General features: G+C 41.2%; 1 protein-coding gene across 2 annotated transcripts in view; it reads right to left on the minus strand.

Annotated features, from left to right (window-relative positions):
- Positions 1–2053: 2053 nt before the first annotated feature.
- Positions 2054–22773, minus strand: part of MAP3K8 (mitogen-activated protein kinase kinase kinase 8) — a 46505-nt gene continuing 25785 nt past the window's right edge. For both annotated transcript variants that reach the window (XM_033931449.1, XM_033931448.1), the window contains exons 4-8: positions 18870–19131; positions 13427–13533; positions 7976–8128; positions 4237–4480; positions 2054–3288 (exon numbers count right to left, since the gene is read on the minus strand). In XM_033931449.1, the coding sequence (XP_033787340.1) occupies positions 3161–3288; positions 4237–4480; positions 7976–8128; positions 13427–13533; positions 18870–19131 (894 nt within the window). In that variant the 3' untranslated portion in view covers positions 2054–3160. The remainder of the gene's footprint in view (positions 3289–4236; positions 4481–7975; positions 8129–13426; positions 13534–18869; positions 19132–22773) is intronic.

The raw sequence follows: 22773 nt of genomic DNA on the forward strand, positions 1-22773 counted from the left end.
AATGAACATATTAACAGTGGTATTTCTGAATAAGTGCGCTTTGCTCACAGTTGAAGAAGCAGCTGTATATTTTGCTCTCTTGAACAGTTTGCTCTTAACACAGCAGGTTTTCGGACAACTGCAACTGTGGCTTTTGAGTTCCACTAAACCACTTCCTAGCAGTAGTAGAAAATAGATTTGTTCCATTCCCAAAAGAGCTGTGCTAAATTGTAGACCATAACAACGACGTCTGCAGAAAATACTATTCAAATATTTATGAAGAGACAACCTAAAAGCAAAGGACGCATGAAGTGCTGAAATTTTAACTAAGGGCAGTACAGCAAACAATTAAGAAGAAAAGTTAATATATGACATATTTTCTTTGTAAATGGTGAGCGAACCCATAGGTTTGGCTAGAGCAATGGCTCCCAACCCTGTCCTGGAGGACCACCAGCCAGTCGGGTTTTCAAGATAGCCCTAATGAATATGCCTGAGAAAGATTTGCATATAATGGAGGTGACAGGCATGCAAATCTGCCCCATGCACATTCATTAGGGCTATTCTGAAAACCTGACTGGCTGGTGGTTGGAAACCACTCGTCTAGAGTCAAGAAAAAACATTGGGTGCCAGAAACTGTAGTCTTTCCGCTTCCTTTTTCCATATCACTCTTAAAAGTAGCCTAACTGTATCCTGCTCTGTTTTTCATGCATTTACCTCCTTCCTTCATTATCTTTTGACTCCAGTTCCTTTCTTCATCTTCCTAATGGGTTTCCAAGAGAGCACTGAATATCCTGCTTAGAGCAGCAGTGCAAAAGCATTAGGCTTCCTGTTTGCTTGAAAGCCATGCCTCAATGAGCACAGCCTGGATTTTTTTATTTTTTTAACAACCTCACTAACCTGCGCAGATAGTTACAGAATTCAGTAGTAAGGCACAGAAGATGGCCTGTTGTCATAAGGAAAGCTGAAGATGGCATAGCCTGACATGGCCAATCGGAATAGGTGTGAAGGCCACCACTGTGACAGAGTTTGAGCTTGCTCAGAAGGGAACACCCACATCTTACCAGGTCAAATTTTCCAGCAGTTATGTAGCTGCCAGTAGCAGTTTGTGCATCTGTTATGAGTATATAGTCAGAATGCAGCTCTTAGGCATGGGTAGGGTTACCAGATTTTCTGGAACGAAAATCCGGACCCATGGCCCTGCCCCCTGGCCCGCCCAGTTCTGCCCACCCCACCCCATTCTGCCCAATTCACGCCCAGTTCTGCCCCAGCCTTGCTCCCTCAACCTGTTTGCTTGTCAGGAGAGCATCTGCGCATGCGCTGGTGTGACTCAATGACATCACAGGCATGCATGTGGCGTCACTGCATTGCATCCGTGCATGTGCAGATGCCCCTGACGTCGCTGCTAGCTGGAAGTTTTTCAAAACCCAGACAAAGTGCCGGGTTTTGAAAAGCCATCTGGACCCCCGGACATGTCCTCGAAAAGGAGGACATGTCCAAGGAAATCCGGACATCCGGTAGCTCTAGGCATGGGACAAACTCTCACATAACAAATGCACAGCACTGCATCCATATAATATTTGGGGGTTATCATGTGATGTACACCTGGAACCCTTAATGTGAAGTTCACAGCAGTGCCCCCTAGGGTGCGCCATTGCTCTACTGGCATGTCAATGCAGCCAGTCCATTAAAAATGATGGTCCCTCCTACATGCAAGTGGATTTTTTGGATGGTTTTTTTTTTTTTTCGATAATGGCAAAAACAATTAGATATTTAGCTGGGACATTAAAAAAAAAAAAAAAGTTAGATGTCTTGTGGGCTCAGAAATGGCCATTTCTTCCGCCTGATATTTAGATGTCTTGCGGGAAACTTTCAAAGTCGGACTTAGACGTCCTGTTGAAAATGCCCCTCTAAGTGTTTCTGAAAAGTATTTTTTGACTGTTTGGTTTGTGGAACTGGTCTTGTGCTTATGACTGGCTAACTGGAATTAGCACAGACTACAGCTCAGTGTAAGGCATTTAACAGCAGAATAAATGCAAGTGGGACTTCAGTGAACAGATCAAAACAGACAACAACATACTGAAATATTACAGGTTTTATTATTCAGTTGATTCAATAACATAGCATATGGTACCTATGATATTCAGCAAAGTCAGACCTTGGATAACAGCACTCTTGAACAAATGCTTTAAAGGGCTTTTAAGGCACAAACATACACAGTATGTCTCTTATGATACACAGCATATGCCATGTCAGTACAGAAATGCTTGAAAGTATGGTCCCAAGCATTCCTGGATTTTGTAGAATTTCACATACTCATCCCAAGGGATGTACAGAACTGTGTAATATACAGTCTCACGTCTGTGCCATTCAGAACGCTGTGTTTTCCACCAGTGAGAAGTGTAGCACACAAGGCAGGATTTACATTTCCATGGGAACATTTTGGGATTTTTGACATATCAGACTCACTAGGGTTCAGGAGTTCATTGTGCAGCTGTCCTGAGACCACACAAATTTTGCCCTAGTGATAGCGAACAGCACAACTAAGCTACTATAGCTTGATATTTGCAGAATCCCCTAAATCAGGAACATTCAAGATATTATACTTTCTTAGATTTCATTAAAATGATTGCCCAAAGCTTGTAATATATACAGAAAATACAGAGTGGATGGATAAAGTCTAACATAGAAACATGATGGCAGATAAAGGCCAAATGGCCAATCTAGTCTGCCCATCTGCAGTAACCATTATCTCTTTCTCTCTTCGAGAGATCCCACGTGCCTATCTTAGGCCCTTTTGAAGAGTGGGGATCATTTCTGCTTTTCCGTTCTTGTCCTTTTTCCTAACTTTTCTGTCAGCAGGTCAACATGATGTGATGATCGCCAATAATCATCTACTTTTCATTGAAAAATATTTGCATAGGATCCTCAGCACCCACAGTACTACCCAAAATGACAGAGTTCATTTCTGTTCAAGAGAAAACACAGTGTAACAAAAACATGAAGAAATGTGCTCAAAGCACCAGAGTAACTAGTGTACTGGAGTGTCCAAGTTCACAGCTTTGGCTTCTGCAAAAGAGTTAAGCACTGGAAAAATACATTTCCCCAGTTAGCAGCACTTTCCATCATATGGTCTACATGGGCAGACCTCTGACATTTTGTTATTTCAGGGATTTTTCCACAGTCAGTTGTACTCGTTGGTGGGGGGTCCCTTCACAATGTTAAAATAACCAGCTAAAGCTCCAAGGTCCAGGGAGAGTGAGCGCTGTCTCCGCAACATCTCCGAATCCTCACTCACACACACGGAGGAATCTACAAAGAAAATGAGTCATAGGGTTAAACCCTCTGAGAGACTGTGGCACAGGGGTTAAAGCTATAGCCTTGGCACCCTGGGGTTGTGGGTTCAAAACCACACTGCTCCTTGTGACCCTGGGCAAGTCACTTAATCCCATTGCCCCAGGTACATTACATAGATTATGAGCCCACCGGGACAGACAGGGAAAAATGCTTGAGTACCTGAATAAAATCACATAAACCATGCTGAGATCCCCTGAGAGAACAGTATAGAAAATTAAATAAATATATAAAATGGACAAATTCTGCTTATAATACAAGTGCATTTTTAAAAATACTTTATCTGGCAGTGTCAGCAAACAACCATCAAGATTAATTCACCCTTTGAGGTAAAATTGCTGTTTTATGTTTCTGAATGCTTGCAACAACATAGCATTCCACCTCCTTATGTCACTCTTCTTTTTCATTGACATATTTACTCAAACTTCCCCTATAGAAAACTGGGTATTCTTGTCCTTACTAGAATGGTCAGGAGTCTTTGTCATAAAGCATATGGGGACTGACTATCAAATATGTACACTTTGGAAGAAAGGTAGAAGAGGCAAGATACGATAGAGAGATTTAAATACTTCCACAAAATAAATACACAAAGGGTGGGCCTCTCAATTGAAAGGAAGCTAGGGAAGGAGGGTCATAGAAGCAGGAGTAATCCAAGGACATATTTCTTTACAGAAAGAATTCTGGAAGTGTGGAACAGTCTCTCGGTGGAGGTGGTGACCAGGATAGTTCTTGAAGGTACAAACGTATGGAGAACATACACAGGAGTGCTACAGTATAGGGAGTGAAGCACTTCTGTCTTCTTTTAATGGAACATAGGCTCAGATAGAAGCATGTTTTCCTTTGGTCTCATAATTAAGTCAAATATATTTCTAAACCAGCTATTTTAAATAAGACCTAATATCATACCAAGGATGTTGTCTGGAAGTTCCACTTCCTTTGTCTGCAGCTTCTTCCTCTCAAATAGGGCTGTGTCCAGGCTCTGGCAGCGTGGCTGCTCCTCTGGTGGGGGGTGGAGAGCCTCATGTCTCAGTAACTCTGCAGCAGTCAGTCTCTGATTTGGGTTCCTTTCTAATGATGCCTCAATCAGTTCCCGCATAGCCGGGCTGCAGTCCTCAGCAATGTCTTCCAGCGGTGGTGCCTGCTTGTGAATCTGTCAAAAAACACACAACTGCTCTTAGCGGTAGATCTGAACATCACTCCATCCTAATAAAAAGGCCGATTTCTGAATCGAGAAAATTGCCTACCAGAACAGGTAACTCAACTGGAGTATTGTTCTTAATTTTAATTTATTTAATTGTATTTATTTTATATACAGTCATCAAACCTGAATTGGTACTCTTCTATATTCTTCTCACATATTCTGGTAAAATTATTTCTCAACTTAAGTTTGGGTCATAAAATACCAACACCGAGGACCCCAATTCAAAGATATCTAGTTTGAACAAACAATACACCTCTATTTCTAGGATCATTTGTATAGAAAAACTCTGACATTAGAAATAAATGCAAGAAATGAGTCTTTGGCCCACCACTAGACTTACTATATGGGGCATGAACTTTGTGCAGATGGAGATGTGTTTGTTTAGAACAGAATTTCAAACCTGAGGTGAACAAGTCCAATTCTTGAAGGTGAGAGTGGCAGACTTGCAGGAACTGAGGCAGACAGAGAGGTTTATAGAGGAGATTTTGAAGGACACAGTAGAAAAGTCACACCTTTGGGCTGATGACCTCTGTGCTAGTTTGGTGATGCAAAACCCTCTCTGTGCTGGTTTGGTAATACAATATCTGTCTTGCCAAGGACATAAGGGTTATAGCTGCCATTGTAGTTGGAAATTTAATCATTATGAATGTAGGTAGACAGGTAGGCATGAGAATCGACTGATAATCTGCCTACCAGGAGCAAAGGTGGCAGACCTCATGTATCACCTAGATAGGAACCAGCTGTTGTAATACATGTGAATACTAAAGACATAGGAAAATGCAGGAGGGAGGTTATGGATGCCAAATTTAGGCTTCAAAGTAGAACCATAAAATCTAGAAACTCTAGGGCAGCATCCTCAGAAATATTCCCTGTTGAATACGCAAGACCCCAAAGGAAGGCAGAGTTTCATTTTCTCAATTCATGGTTGAGAGAAAAGTGCAGAGAGGAGGAATACAGATTTGTTAGGAACTGGGTAACATTTTGTAGAAGGGGACGCATATTCAAAAAAGGATGGCCTCTACTTTAACCAAGATGGAGCCAGTCTACTGGCTCTAACCTTTAAAGAGACAGAGCAGCTTTTGGAGAATGCTGACAGTCACTCAGGAGTGCACAGTTTAGGGAAAGGTCTTTTCAAGAGATACTAGCAAAACGTGGAAGTAAGAATATGCTAGAAGTAAGAATATCCCAATAAAGAGGTTATGATAACAACTGAAACAGCCCAAGGATATTTAAATAAAAAATGGCCAGTGACAAATTATTCTCATTAACTGCAACTGGTTGTAAATAGAAATACATTTTTTTTTAAAAAACTTTAAATTGTCTGTACAGTATTTGGATTTGAGACGTCTAATGGATAAGATGGAAAGATTAGAATGTATTGTGGTAAATGAAGAGTTAGAGAAAATAGTTGAAGCATCATTTATTTTGTAAGATGAAATATGTTTCATTGTGGAAGAAGATTGTTGATGATATGATGATGTTTGGCCTTTTGGCCTTCATCTGTCATCATGTTTCTGTTTCTATGTAACTTGCTAGTTCAGATACAAGACCCTAGCATTCAGGGCCACTAGACACATTACACTAGAAATAAGGGATCCATATAGAGATTTATTTAGAAACTAATCAAGAATTTGAAAAATCAAAATGAGGACCTTAAAAATTTTATCTGGTGGTAGGCCAGTGCTTAGTCATAAAGAAAGAATCATTTTAACTGCAGCGCAATGAATCATTTTAACTGCAGCGTTTTAAATAAGCTGCAGTCAATGAAGTTGATATTGTGATACACCATGGAAAACAGAATTACAGTAGTCTAAATGGGAAAGAAATATAAAATGGACCACTAGGCGAAGAGAGAAGAAATAAAAATAAGGCTATTAGGATCTGTTTCAAAAACAGATTTCTTAACTAATAAGGAAACATGATTTGTGAATGTTAAACAGTGGTCAACAACTATTCCAAGAATTTTCATTGCATCATTAAACGGGATCTCTACATCATGCAGGACTAGGTATTAAATTGCAGGACTAGGTATTAAATCAGAAGAGCCTGTCAGAGGGACTAGTACAGCAACAGTCTTAGCAGCATTCAATTTCAAACTGGTCAAGCTTATTTGGTATTTCAACAATTGTATGTAAACTCTGTGTCTCAATGGGGGAAAGGGACAAAATTTGATCAACGTCAGCATAGATGAAAAATGTTATGCCAAATGTTTAGCAAAAGGAGTGCTACTGGTGATAGAAGATATTAAAAAGGAGGGATCCAAGCACAGCCCTGGGAGATCCCACATGTGAGATCATAGATGTCATAAAAAATTAGACTGTTGTTCTTGGAAGGATCTTCCCTTTAGGTAAGATCTGAACCATATTAAAGGCCAACCAGTTATACCCATTGTCTGCAGTTAGTTCAAGAGGATGTCATGATTAACAAGATCAAAAGTGGCACTTAGATCTAGTGAAAGGAGTACAACCTCTCTGTCACTATCCAAAGTATAATGGACGTAATCAGAAAGGACTAACCAAAGTATGTTCAGTAGAACAATGTTGACAAAATCCTGTTTGACAGGATTGTAAGCTATTTGTCTTTTCAAGAAAATGAGATCATTGCTGGGCTACAAACTTTTTTATGATTTTGGACATAGGACCTGAGAAGTAAGATCATTCAATGAATCAACAGAAAGATGGTAGCAAGCTTCTATTTAGAGAAGATGACCTGTGGAAAGACTAGTAGTAATTATGGCATGCAAATAAGAGATGAAGGGGTCTCAAATCTGCTTCAAAAAGCAAATAGGGATAAGATCAGTAAGGGAAGATGAGGAACTCAAACTGAAAGCTAGAGAAGAAACTACAGGAGACAGCATTATCACCTGGTTGTAAGAACACAGATGAACATATAGGAGGAAGGACAACAGAAGCCATAATGGGCTGAGATTTTATGAAAAGCAATTGCAAAATCATTCATAGCGAGGAGGAAAAAGTGATTTGAGAGGAATTTGTGGGAGTGTGTGGCACAGTGGTTAGAGCTACAGCCTTAGCACCCTGAGGTTGTGGGTTCATATTCCACGCTGCTCCTTGTGACCCTGGGCAAGTCACTTAATCCCCCATTGCCCCAGGTACATTAGATAGAGTATGAGCCCACCAGGACAGATAGGGAAAAATGTTTGAGTACCTGAATGTAAACCACTTAGGCTATAAGTGGTATATAAAAACTAAAACTAAATAAATAAATAATAAATTTGTAATTTGTTGAAGGACCTCATGCAGTTTAATGCACTTCACACTGTTACCAAATACTATTCATCCAGCCTACGAATAATGAACTTGCCCTGTAGCATTCACACTTAAGAGCAGACAAATGGAGATTTAGTCACCAACTGAAAACACTTAGGAGCAGGACTACGCTGCTAGATTAACTGGTATGATGTGCTGTCTGGGTTGCCATACTTACGATATAAAGGTAGGATGGATAAGCAGTACGCGGGTATCGTTTCACCCAGGGAGGGCTCCCAGTCTGCATGTGAATTATAGTAGCTCCAAGACTGTAGATGTCAGCTTTGGTTGAGTGACCTCTACAAAGAATCACCTCTGGACTCATATAGATCTATAAATATTAGAACAAACAATCTAAGGGAACAGAAGGAGCAGGTCATGCTTACTGTTATGATCTCTGCAGAGTTTTAAAACATCATGCTTTATTATTTCTAATTACATATTAACAGTTATGAGCAGAGACCATAGGGAATACTGTGTCATAACACAAGACAAAGGTAACTCCAGAGGCTAATAACATACCATACAGCTCATCAAGAACAACATATCTTAAAACATGCACAAGCATCCAAATCCCTTCCTCAAAAGTCTGAGAGTAGAAGGGACCCATGGAGTTCTTGAAAGCTCATGTAGAACATCTCTGCCTAATACTTGCGCAAGGACCTGTTCTTGGACCATCATAAACACAGAGAAAAAAATAGCGGCATATGCCACGCCTTAGAAATCCATATTCAGCCGATGATGGCTTTATGTCTGGATATGCAATGCCACTGAATCAGTGTTTTGAATCAATGGTCTCCCAACCAAAAGCTAAGTTATTTTGATAGATGACTTTTTATGATACACCACTAATAATTTAACATAAATGTACATGAGGGTTGTATATGACCTATGATTACAGTACTGTCTTATTCAACTGAACATCCTTTTGGCTGGTTTGAAATGACAAAAATGGTCTGAGGTCTTTTTTTCTCTTGATAGGACAGCCTAGATATGATTTACAGTTTAATTTTATAATGATTTTTCAATCATGTAAATCTTATGTTATTTCTCCGGGTGTATTTATAAAGAAGCAAACAATTTTATCACTCTACTCTTGATATTTATCTTGGGATTTGCGATTGTAGAGTTTTTTTGTCTAGTTTTTGTTAAGTGAACTAAAACATAGCCAAGACGTGCATAAAGATAGGACCCCATAAAACACAGTCCTATTTATGTGGTTATCTTAACTGGTTAAGTGTTGAATATTGGTAATTAACCAGCTAAAACCCAACTCTCCACTTAGAACACCCACAAAATAGATGGTTCCTATTGGGCACTAACCAGGCATTTTCAGCAGCACTATCCAGCACTATATGCCTGGTTAGCCCCAGACAAGCAATTTAAATGGCCTGGAGTCATTTGTGTTCTTTGAAGCAGTGGTATTCAACCCAGTCCTCAGGGACCACCTGGCCAGTCAGGTTTTCAGGATATCCACAGTGAATATGGATGACAGAGATTTTGAAAACCTGACTGGCCAGGTGGTCCCTGAGGACTGGGTTGAATACCACTGCTTTAAGTCACTTTGGATAGACCCCATAGTGTCAGCAGGGGATATCTAGGCGTATGAAAAGACTCTTCTCCTCCACGTACACCATGTCCTGTGCTTAATCTCACTGAGGCAAGATTAGTGTCTCAGACCACAAAATTCCTGATTGCACCAGAGTATGCAATTTATGCATTTACAAAATGATGATTTTAAAATAGAGGAAATAATACAAATTCTATAAGAACATAAGAACTGCCATCTTTGGATCAGACCTTCGGTCCATCAAGTCCGGTGATCCGCACACGCGGAGGCCCAGCCAGGTGTATACCTGGCGTAATTTTAGTCACCCTTATCCCTCTATGCCTCTCGTAAGAAGATGTGAATCTAGTTTGCTTTTAAATCCTAGAACGGTGGATTCCACAATAACCTTCTCTGGGAGAGCATTCCAGGTGTCCACTATTCGTTGCGTGAAGCAGAACTTCCTGATATTTGTCCTGGACTTGTCCCCCCTTAGCTTCAGTCCATGTCCTCTTGTCCGTGTCACATTGGACATTGTAAATAATTTTTTTTCCTGGTCTATTTTGTCGATTCCTTTCAGTATTTTGAAAGTCTCGATCATATCCCTCCCCCCTAGCTTAAAGACTTCTAAATCTAGCTAAAACTAATTTATAGGAAAATTTTATTTCCAATGCTTTATTACTTTCAAAATACAAAATGCCCCTTCATTAGTCTGTAAGAAAAGCCTCACTGCATATATGAAAAGGATAGGTTTGCTACTTGGTTCACAATAGATGTTATCTTTGTAATTAAAATTACTAGAGATGCATACAGGGCAAAATTTGGGGGTCTGTTTTCAATTCATTTGGAATTTTTCCCTATTTTTGGACTTTATTAAGATGTGCTGAGAGTTGAGTCGGTTCAGCGAATGGCCACCCGGATGGTCTCAGGACTCAAGGATCTCCCGTATGAGGAACGGCTGGGTAAGTTGCAGCTATACTCACTCGAGGAACGCAGAGAAAGGGGAGACATGATCGAGACGTTCAAATATGTCACGGGCCGTATCGAGGTGGAAGAAGATATCTTTTTTCTTAAAGGTCCCAGGGCTACAAGAAGGCATCCGTTGAAACTCAGGGGTGGGAAATTTCATGGTGACACCAGAAAATATTTCTTCACCGAAAGGGTGGTTGATCGCTGGAATAGTCTTCCACTACAGCAGTGTGCCAGATTTTAAGAAAAAATGGGAGTGGCACGTGGGATCTCTTCACGGAGGAAGTTAGGGGGTGGGTCATTAGTGTGGGCAGACTAGATGGGCCGTGGCCCTTTTCTGTCATCAGTTTCTATGTTTCACATATTAATTTTTTAAATGCATGTTAAAGCATTTTCACCTACATTATTTGACAATGCGTATTACATTGACTTAGCTTGCACCACATTTTTTTAAAGGCATAGTAATGAATTCATATCCCTAACAAAGCTGGTGTCAATGATTACTTGAATGTAGTATCTTGAGATGACACAGAACGTGCTGGCCAGTTAGGACAACACCATATGACTAAACTCAGTTTGATCCATAGGCCCAGCTCCTGGGGATACTATGAAGGTAGCACTCATGTCTTTCAGGATGCAGGGCAGTCACATTAATCGCTCAATAGTGATACCTAGTAGCTACTCTAAACACCCTTACATTAAGCTCTGATGAGAAGTTCCTATCCAGTCTATACATCTGCATGGGAATGGGGACTGCAGAAATCTCATGGGGATGGAAGAAGCCACAGAATTCCCTTAGGAGTGTAATTAAAATGAGGCTTGGAATACCCTACGAGGCAACTGGATCACCAAAATGAGTCTTGGAATATATGGAGAGAGAAAGAATAAGGGTTGGAATGCCCAAAGAGGTAGCTGGAATACTCATTGGTTGAATAATGAATATCATCCAAAAAGAAAACTAAGCGAGGCTGTTTGGGTTGGGAAGAAACAGAGGCCTGCAAGAAAGTAAATAACTGTCAACTCCTGTGGGTACAAGTGGGGATGGAGGAGATTATTTGTGGGGATAGAATAGATCTTAGCAAGTATAGATGGGTTAGATTCCATTAGGGATAGGCAGAATTTCTATCTCTGTGCTACTTTCTAATTCGGTCTGAGGTCTTTTGCTGCAATTTGTTGAGGTAGATGAGAGAGACAAAATAAAATGAGAACACAAACACACACACAAAATCCTGAGGTGTGGTGACTGAAGACTCATGGTGCAGCAGCTTTACTAGGATAGATTCTAATTAGGCTGGACACAGAACTGCCTATTAAGGAAGCTGTCAGCCTAACAACCATCACCACTACCTTCTTACAAGAGATGTTTCTCACATGTAAGATATTACTACTTTATGGGTATATTTTTGAAACACTACATTACTACCAAGGGAAATATAGGTGGTGATTTCTGAAGCCCTATTCATAATCTGGACATGCACAAACCAACATTTAGATGTGTATATTGCATATACATTTCGATACACATCCAAATGAAGAATACAAGCTTATGGCATGAGACATTGTCAGGTTAGGGTTTGGGAGATACAAGAATGAAGCCAAAAATGCATGTGTATTCCCGATTTTAGGAGGGGAATATATATCCCTGTCTTACAAAGATCAATGTCAGGATTTACACCTGCTTCCCAGGATGTTTATATTGCAGGAAAGTATGGTGTCTAGCTGTCCTTCACAGGAGGGATTAAGGGAGACTAACCCCTTATTCTCTCAGAGATTTTTTTGGTCCTCCAAAATCATTCATCCAAAATGTTTGCAGGCACTGTTCTTAATTGCAGTACTGGACATATATACGTGTTGTGTTACCAGAATGGAACACACTAACATCTATATGTATCTATGTTCATCTTTGTAAAATGGATGTTACTGTCACACATAAGCTTAGTAACATTTTTGAAAGGCAGAACACATGCTAAATGCACACACACACCAAAAAAAGTACAAATGATCCGTACTAGTCAATACATAATCTAACACTTAAAACTTCCTTTTGAAAGATCATAAGACGTTCCATCTTGGTGCTTGGATTATAATGATTAGCTGTATATTTTAGGTATACAACTAAGTGTTAGATTATGTATTGACTAGTACGGATCATTTGTACTTCCTTTATTTTTTGTTTAAAATTAGAAACATCACTTTGATCCTTGAGACATATTGCATACCATTGAACATTTCTGAGCTACTACATTTTTAGCCTTTCCAAAACAACCATGAACCAAGAGATACAGGGCTAGGTTCACTAATCTGCCCGATCGTGTCCGATCCATGTGCGATCCATGGCAGGCCAATCAATTCGCTAAGGGTTCATATTCAAATGGAGGCGATCGGAGGAACGCCCCCCACTGACCGCATGGATCACTGCTGAGCGATCCCAACGCATGCACAGACCATCTTCTTTGCCTGTAAATGCTCCTTTGAGTTTTGCTCTCCGCGCAAGGAAGAAACTTTCACGAGCCTGTGGTTAATGCAAGTTGCCCATTATGCAGAGACCGAAGCAAGAAGACTGAAATGAGCGTGCCACCCCGACTCTCCTGCTCTCTCCCACCCTTCCCTGCAGTGCAGCTCTATGCCTAAAAGAAGTCCATACCACCCTGACTCTCCTGCTCTCTGCCACCCTTCCCCGCAGTGCAGCTCTATGCCTAAAAGAAGTCCATACCACCCTGACTCTCCTGCTCTCTGCCACCCTTCCCCGCAGTGTAGCCCTGCATTAAAACCATAGGCTCGCACTGCGGGAAAGAGCGCCTGAGAGAAGGAGAGTCAGAGCAGGAGAGATGCCTCAGCTGGTTGAAATTCAGGGGACCCAAAGGAGAGAATGCTCAGGAGAGTCGGCAGGGACGTGAGCGACTGGTCCTCGGCAGTCGCTTCTTTTGTGATCGGCCATCCCAGTCGGTGTTCCTTAATTTTTTTGTGAATCGCTGCCTTCTTACTTTTGGATGCCCTTCCCCTCATTTGCATGTGTGGACCGGAATCGGGAGAAAGGTTAGTGAATCGGGTCGGGGTCGCTAAGTGCTCGGGACTTGATCGGTAGGCTTAGTGAATCTAGCCAACAGACATTACCTCTGTTCCCCGTAGTTCTTTGGGATAGTAGATGTCTTCGGTCATCTGAACACTTAATCCAAAATCCACCAAAACAGCTTTAGTAGACATGAATACGATATTGCTAGCTAAAAAAAAAAAAAAAAAGACACGAGTTCCTTTTTAGACCTACAAGAAGTGTGCCATTCCGTAAGCAGTGTGTAGACAAACTTATTCAAGAAAACAAGGTTCAGTGACATTAAACAAAAAAGGCAGACATAGCAATGAAACTCTTAAAAACTCTGTATGCATCTCTGCATAGTTTAACTGATCAGCAGCCACTTCTTAGTATATAGTAAACATAACCCCATATATGGAAGAGATAATATTAAACATGCTGAAATAAAATAAATAGATTCGGATGGTGAAAGCTCTTTACATGGCTATTTTCAACAGCAAATAAAAACTGGAAAATTTGTTAAGAAATTGTAGAAGAGCAAATTCTACATGTGGGAACAAGTAGAGAGCAAAAAAACCAATCAATAATGGTAACATAGACAACATGGTTTTACACGGGGAAAACTTTATCAAATTTGATTTCTTAGAAAGAATGACTAGCGAAGTATATCAAGGATGTAAAGGAAGGAATTTAGCCTATCTGAATGTCAATGAAGACAGATTGTTCTACACAGAAGACTGGTGAGTAAGCTAGCCAATCTGGGAGCTGGGCGAAAAAAAAATTATGAAGTGGGTAGTAGAGAATGACACGGTGACAAAATTCATCACCGTTCCCGTCCCCACGGATAACCGCGGGAAATAATCCCATGTCATTTTCTAGTGTCTATTTCAACCTCAGTCCTTCTACACCAGCATTCTTCAAAGCAAAGCTTGCGGGTCAGTGGTTGTGGCCATTCATACTCTGATTCTTCCCTCTCTCTTTAAAGAATGACATGAAGATGGTTTCCCGCGGTTATCCGCGGGGACGGGAACGGTGATGAATTTTGTCACCGTGTCATTCTCTAGTGGGTAGTCAAGCAAAAGGATTCACAGTGCTGGGGAATGGAAAATGGCCATCAGAGTGTCACAGTGAACAGCAATAGGCCACAACTGAAATTAGGTTAAGTGGGAAAAGGTGTGTTGTTTATTTACAAGCAATATGAAAATGAGCAACGCAAACGACATGCTAGGGATGATGGTAGGTAAGATGGAAGATAGCTTTAAAAACTTGAAGAAAATGGTCAAAAGTATATATGCTTTAACATGTGCATATGAGATGCAAAATGTGAAAGGCCAGATACCTTTCTGAATGTGGAGAACAAGTAGACACCAAATGAAAGAGACCCAGGAGCCATCTCTGGTGATCTCAAGGGAGTCAGTGGTGTGACAATGCAGTTAGGAAAGCTAAGGGTACACTTGGGTGAATAAGGAGAGGCGTCATCAGTAGAAAGAAAGAAGCAATACTACCTCTCTCTATAGATCTCTGGTGAGAGCCCACCTCGAGAATTGTGTTGAGTTCTTGAGACCACATCTACAAAAGGAAATTAAAAATGGAGGGCAATCAAAGTGGTGCATGGCCTGTGCTATAAGCCATACACAGACACACTGAAAGAAGAAAGAAGAGAAATGAGAGATACAATACTAGCATTCAAAGAGCTGGGAGGCTTCAGTTACCACCCGAAGACAGAATTTTCCATACATCGACTAGCTCAAGGACAAGGAGTTGTCATATGAGGCTGGAGGAGACCACAAATCAAATAAAACCCATGACAGCCCAGTAGGCCGGTACAAACGAGCAGATTGGGTGGACTAAAGGCTTTTTTCTTCTGATATTATTTATATTAGCCGTTTTCCTACCTGTAAAGCTTCTAAATATACTTCTTTCCTTTAAGGATTAGAATAACCTCTTTATCTTTTGACTTTGAAAGGGGGTTTTTTTCCCCAGTTTATCTTCACATATATACAGCATGACTCTCATATATGCAGCATGACACATTTTAAAAGTCAAAGTACGAGACACAAATTGTTTTTTTTATAAAAGCTACTTGGTATCACACTGTACAGAGCTAACAAACCATTTGTTGAGATCAGTTACACATGGTGCAATCAGCAGTAGCAAAGGACAAAAGCACTCAGTATCTCACAATAGAGAATGACACGGTGGCAGTTACCCACGGCTAGCCCACCGAAACGTTGGGGGGGGGAAGTGCACACTGCAGGCACGGGGACAAGGCCATCCACCATCCCATAGAGTGGTGAATGACCTTGTCCCTGCAGTTAAGGGAGGGAAGGCGCACGGTCACCGATCGCGCGTGGCCCCCTCCCTACCTCTGGCCAAATCTATCTCACTCCCTCCCCTTACCTTTGCGGCACTTTAGAAAAGAAACTGAAGCCGGCGAAGCCTGCCTGTGCCGCCTTGCAGTCACGTGTGTGTGGGCGGAAGCTTCTCCTCTGACGCAACTTCCGGTTGCGACGGCAGGGCGGCACAGGCAGGCTTCGCCGGCTTCAGTTTCTTTTCTAAAGCGCCGCGAAGGTAAGGGGAGGGAGAGAGATAGATTTGGCCGGAGGTAGGGAGGGAGGGAAGGGGCCGTGCGCGCAATCGGTGACCATGCGCTTTCCCTCCCTTAAGTTTCATACCGCGAAGGTAAGGGGGAGGGAGGGAGATACTCAGGCCGCTGAAGGGCGGTGAGGTGGCGAGAGGGAAGGGCGGATGCGACAGGGAAGGGGATGGCGGGTTCGGCGACGGGATAGTGACGGGCACAGATTTTTTCCCCGTGTCATTCTCTACCTCACAACTTACACTCGCTGTAAGGTAAACATCACAGCAAATAATCACAATCCAAAGTATGACAATTACCTCCCCAGAGCTCAGAGGCACCACCTTCTGAGAAACTATTCTTACTACTGAAGGTCACTATAATTTTACTCAGTAGATTAAAAAGGCAGGCTCCATTTAATTTAGTGCCTTTATGATTTGTATAAAATACATTTAGGGGTCCTTTTACTAAGGTGCGCTAGCTGTTTTAGTGCACGCTAAATGCTAAAGCGTCCATCGAATATAATGAACGCATTAGTGTTTAGCGCACACTAATATTTAGCGCACGCTAAAATGGTTAGCGCGCCTTAGTAAAAGGACCCCTTAATAAACAACCCAAAATATGCTAACAATGCTTTAAAAGACACAATTATGATGTCCAGAAAGATGCACGTGCCGAACATAAACTGGTAAATATATAATACATATTAAATGTAATGTGAATCCCTAGTGTGCCGTGTGAAGAAAGGACCCAGAAGGGAAACAACTCCAATGCACTGCAAAAACCCCGACGGATACAAACAAATTGACTGATAAGCAAAGCTTGTTTTAACCTAATGGAATGACAACTGCTGTAGTGTAAATATGTGTTACAATCTGTGTCCTTACGGTAGACAGTGATGGTCAAATTGGTACCCGATTTGGTCACAGAAGTGTCTAAAAAGGTGATGGTATTACTATTATATCGGTCAATTTCTTCGTATCTGTCGTATATGTATAACTGATACAGAGTTTAAAAAAACAAGCGAAATTGATGTCCGAGCAGTTCCACCAAAGGGGTTAGCTGGATTGGACAATAAAACAGGCATATTTAAGAGCATGGTATGCCAACCCTAGTTTGCTGTTACAGCACCATCAGAAGGAGAGGCAGATTTGTGTACTCTCATATTCAGATTGTGCTGAGATGGCTCATATCATTAAGAAGCACTGGAGTATACTAGCCATGCATCAAATGTTCACTGAGAGCTCATATGTGGCCTTTTCTTGTCCAAAGAATCTGGATAATTATTTTACCAGTCCTAATAAAAGGCCAGGGAATTACACTGGAACCCACATTGGAGAACACCGTCCTTATGGCTCTGGTCCCATGTGTGTTAATTTTGACCAATCCAAATACTCAAAAAAATCTATTCTCTAAGACATTTCACTACCTGCAAATCTCAATGGGTAGCATATGTCATCATATGCCCTTGCAAACTTGTATACATGGGACGTACTTCTCGTCAAATGAAGGTCAGGCTACAGAAACATAAAAGTAAACTTCATACATCTACAACATCAGCTCCCATGGTCACCCAATGTCTTGAAAACAATCACACCTTTTTTATTTAAGTTTGGTTTATCATTAAAAAAATCCCACTTGCATTTAAGGGTGACAAAATGTCCCGCATTCAATTGAGGGAACAATTTTGGATTTTTGAATTGAACTCACTAAAACCTGATGGTCTAAATGAATTTATTAAATGGAATCCAATCATTTAACTTTTCAATATATGACCTCTTGGACTTCATCCATGTGACCTGTCCTATAGTTTCTAAGGTAACTTATGTCATTATTCATTTTATACTTAATATAGATATAGATAACTTTTATGTTAACGGATCTTTATTCTAAACAGATTTCAATAATTTTCCATGGGATTTCAGTATTTGCGAGTAACATACTTTAGTGAAGTGTTCTTGTCCTTTTGCAAGTGTCAACATGCCTCTTTAAAGACATGCATTTACTCAAGCTCCTCCCCTCCAACGGAAAACAAACACACTGTAAGGAGTGTTGGAAATAGTATCTCTGGAGTTATTTGGCTTTACTCGAATCCAAAAAGGTTCCTGAAGAAGGGGCTTAGCACGCTGAAACTAAGCATGGTTGAACTGGACATTAGCTACATCATCCGAGGGAAGGAAATGCAAGATACTCCATAGAATGTTGACCTCCCTGGAACAATGATTGACACAATCCTTCATTAAGTTAAGTATTGCTCTCCTGTTTGAGTTCCTCGGTGGATATCTCCGGGGAAGAGGGGGGGTGCCCTTGCGGAATATAATACTCTTAATTTTGATTTGACTTTATTTTGCTTCACTTTTTCACTCATATGTTTAATACACATGTTATGAATTCCTATGATGGTGTGTAGCTAATCCCGTGGGAAAGTTCCCTTTAATGGGTAATTTGGGGGGTTTGCAGTTCATTGGAGTTGTTTCCCTTTGGGGTCTTTTCTCCTTAGCATAAACTGAGGATTCACATTACATTTAATATATATCATATATTTACCAATGTTAAGCAAGTGCAACTTTCTGGACATCATAAAATATATTTAAAGCAGGGCTTCCTAAACTATACACTGAAATCCCAAATGAGGTTACAAAACCTGGGTTTGAGGTTGTGACCTGAGCAGGCTGTTCACAGAAATGTCATCAGCCCACATCTCAGAGGGGTCACGTGTTTTCTGTGGCAACGATAATGAGATCACAGCCACAGAAAGTTTGCTAAATGACGGTTTAAGGAGTATCAGGCTTTCAGCTGAAAATAAATGGCTGAAAGTTTCAGACAGATTCTCTTATCAAATAACTGAAAGAATATTGGAACAGTTGACTGGAGATGTCAGAATCACCCTCACTCTTGCACATTACCTAACAAAGGATAGGAGATGGAAATTTTAAAAAGTAGGAACATACGTTTTATGTCATGATGAATCACTCGCTTTGAGTGAAGGAAGTCGAGCCCTTTGAGGACATGTTTGGTCACCCAAATAATTTCAAACTCCCTCATAGGTCCACAGGTCTCCAGTTTCTCCATGACCGACCCACCCTCTCCTGCTTCCATGAACAGATGAATGGTCTCTTCCCACAGCAGTGCCCCATATAGCTCGGCAATGTTCTCGTGGTGGAAGTGGGCCTGGAATTCTACATCTGCAGGCTTAAACTGTTCCACAGGAATCTAGGAAGTCAAGGTGGCAAACAAAGCAATATCATTAATGACCCACATGGATTGTGCTGTAAGTCTTACACAGAGAGGCTGAGGGATTTGAAAATGAACACTCTGGAAGTAAGGAAAAAAAAAAAAGATGCCTACGGTAATTTTAAAAAAAATTTAGTTCACACCTTTTCAGAAGTATTTCAAGTTGAGTTACATTCAGATAAGTATTTCTCTATCCCAAGAGGACTTACAATTGAGGGTTGGATTTACTGAAAGGCAACTATCACATTACACCATAAATAACACATTAACACAGATTATTTCCTATAGATCCCATTTTATGCAATAAGACCTACTAACAAATGCGCGTTAATAGCACTAACACAGTAGCGTTCTTTAGTAAATCCAACCCCAAGTTTGTATATGACACCAATGTTCCAATATAAACATAGTAACATAGTAGATGACAGCAGATAAAGACCTGAATGGTCCATCTAGTCTGCCCAACCTGATTCAATCTAAAAATTTGTTGGGTTTTTCTTCTTCTTTTTCTTAGCTATTTTTGGGCAAGAATCCAAAGTTCTGCCTGGTACTGTTCTTAGGTTCCAAATACTGAAGTCTCTGTCAAAGCTCACTCCAGCCCATCTATACCATCCCAGTCATTGAAGCCCTCTCCAGCCCATCCTCCATCAAACGGCCATATACAGACACAGACCATGCAAGTTTGCCCAGTACTGGCTTAGTTCTTCCATATTTACTATTATTTTATGATTCCAGATCCTCTGTGTTCATCCCACGCTTTTTTGAACTCCGTCACCGTTTTCATATCCACCACCTACAGTACAGGTCCTCGTCGACTTACGACCTATGCAACTTACGACGGTTCGACTTTACGACGCGTTTCCCCCATCTCCCATACTAACTATTTTTTACTCCTCACCGCTGGACCACCAGAGAAAAGGTATGTGGGGAGGGGTAAAAAAATACTGTAGTTAGTATAGGCCAAGGGTAGGCAATTCCGGTCCTCGAAAGCTGGAGCCAGGTCAGGTTTTCAGGATATCCACAATAAATATGCAGGAGATAGATTTGCATCTCAAGGAGGCAGTACATGCAAATCCATCTCATACATATTCATTGTGGATATCCTGAAAACCTGACCTGGCTCCGGCTCTCAAGGACCGGAATTGCCTACCCCTGGTATATGCCAACTTACGTCCAGATCGACTCGCGACCTGTCAGTCAGAACCAATTGCGGTTGTAAGTCAACAAAGACCTATACTTGCAATTATGAATCATGTTATCATTTGGACAGAAATGAAAGTCTGTTTATTCAGATCTTTCCCAGGCATTTAATTTGATTTGTTTGAGATATTCTGCCAAATATCTTTCAGATTTGAGCTTAGGGGGGTAGTTCTTCAATGGTTTTGATCTTTCCTTAAGGATCTAAGTTAGATATATCAGTGTTCTTTAACCGCTGGTCCACAGAAATTTCCTGCCGGTCCACAGGGCCAGCACATGCATCAGGCCCAAAACAGTATTCTTCAACTGCCGGTCCACGGTGCAATTGATGCAGCGTTACCTTCAAGCCAGTTCCCTTTTCCTCACTGATTCAGTGCACAAAGCCACAGGCAGTGGCTCCTACACACATCCTGCACCTGAACCGGAAGCCTTCTCTTTGACGTTGCAACGTCAGAGGGAAGGCTTCTAGATGAGGCACAGAATGTGCAAGAACATAAGAATTGCCATCTCTGGATCAGACCTTAGGTCCATCAAGTCCGTCGATCCGCACACGCGGAAGCCCCGCCAGGTGTACCCTGGCATAGTTTTAGTCCCCATATCACTCTATGCTTCTCATAAGGAGATGTGCATCTACTTTACCCTTACCCGTATCACTCTATGCCACTCTTAAGGAGATGTACATCTAGCTTACGCTTAAATCCTAGAATGGTGGATTCCGCAATTACCTCTTCTGGGAGAGCATTCCAGGTGTCCACCACTCGCTGCGTGAAACAGAACCTCCTGATATTTGTCCTGGACCTGTCCCCCCTCAGCTTCAATCCGTGCCCTCTAGTCCATGTCACATTGAACATTGTAAATAACTGTTTTTCCTGCTCTATTTTGTTGATTCCTTTCAGTATTTTGAAAGTCTCGATCAGATCCCCTCGCAGACTCCTCTTCTCAAGGGAGAACAACCCCAGTCTTTTAAGTCATTCCTCGTAATCCAGGTTCTCCATACCTTTCACGAGCTTTGTTGCTCATCTCTGCACCCTCTCCAGCAGTTTTATATCCTTCTTTAGGTATGGAGACCAATGTTGGACGCAGTATTCCAAGTGTGGTCTGACCATCGCTCTATAAAGCGGCATTATTACTTTCTCCGATCTACTCGTGATTCCCTTCTTTATCATGCCTAACATTCTATTTGCTTTTTTTGCTGCTGACGCACATTGCGCTGACGGTTTCAGGGTCCTATCAATTAATGCAACCAGGTCCTTTTCCTGTTCGGTTTTTCCCAGAGTTGCACCTGACATACTATACTTCTGTTCCTTATTCTTTCTGCCTAAGTGCATCATTTTGCAAGGAGCTGCTGCCCGCAAATTTGTGCACTGCATCAGAGAGGAAGAGGGAGCCGGCCTGAAGATAATATCAGGGGCGGCATAAAATGGCAAGGCGGGAGCAGGCCAGAAGGTAAGGCATAACATGGAGGGAGGGAGACAATAAAGGTAGGGAGGAATGATTTTATTTTGAATTTAGTGATTGAATTATGTCAATTTTGAGAATTCACATCTGCTGTCAGTGTGCTTTGTGTAGTTTAATTTTGAGGTTAACCATTATGTGTTGTTAAAAAGATTATATTGTGTATCTATGAAAAATGAATGGAAAAAATAGTGTTACAATTAGTACTATTATAGGGGCAGAGTATGGGGTGGCGATTGGGTAGAGATGGGCAGGGTCTGGCCCACGACTTAGCCCAGTGTTCTTCAACCGCCGGTCCACGGATCGATGCCAGTCCACAGAATAATTCTTTTATTTCTGCTGGTCCATAGGTGTAAAAAGGTTGAAAAACACTGAGATATATCATGTTGCTGAATCAGCTGTCCCTCAATGAGCAACACTGTCTTCCTTACTATTTAATATTTTATGTCCATTAGAGAGGTAAGTTACAAAGCAATAAAAATAAATGGACTGCTCTACAAATGACATATGAATATAGGTGTCAATGTCCCTCCAGGATACTGAATCAGCTTGAATTGTGTGAGGTTTCCTTTTTTGATTTTGAACATTGATGTTTAAATACTATGTAGTATAAATGCATAGGAGGCAGATCTCTATCAACTTAAAGGAAGCTCTAGAACAGGGATGTCAAAGTCCCTCCTCGAGGGCCTCAATTCAGTCAGATTTTCAGGAATTCCCCAATGAATATACATGAGATCTATTAGCATACAATGAAAGCAGTGCCTGCAAATAGATCTCATGCATATTTATTGGGGAAATCCTGAAAACCCGACTGGATTGCGGCCCTTGAGGAGGGATTTTGACACCCCTACTCTAGAATAAGAATGCACAGAATGAAGATAAAAAGGCAGACTTATGCATTCTTGGATACAAGCTTGTTTCTCTTGTGGTCTCTTTAATAAAAATGATGTTCAAAAAAAAAGGAAGGAA

This window comes from Geotrypetes seraphini, chromosome 2 (genome assembly GCF_902459505.1).
Source record: "Geotrypetes seraphini chromosome 2, aGeoSer1.1, whole genome shotgun sequence".
Taxonomy (NCBI): domain Eukaryota; kingdom Metazoa; phylum Chordata; class Amphibia; order Gymnophiona; family Dermophiidae; genus Geotrypetes; species Geotrypetes seraphini.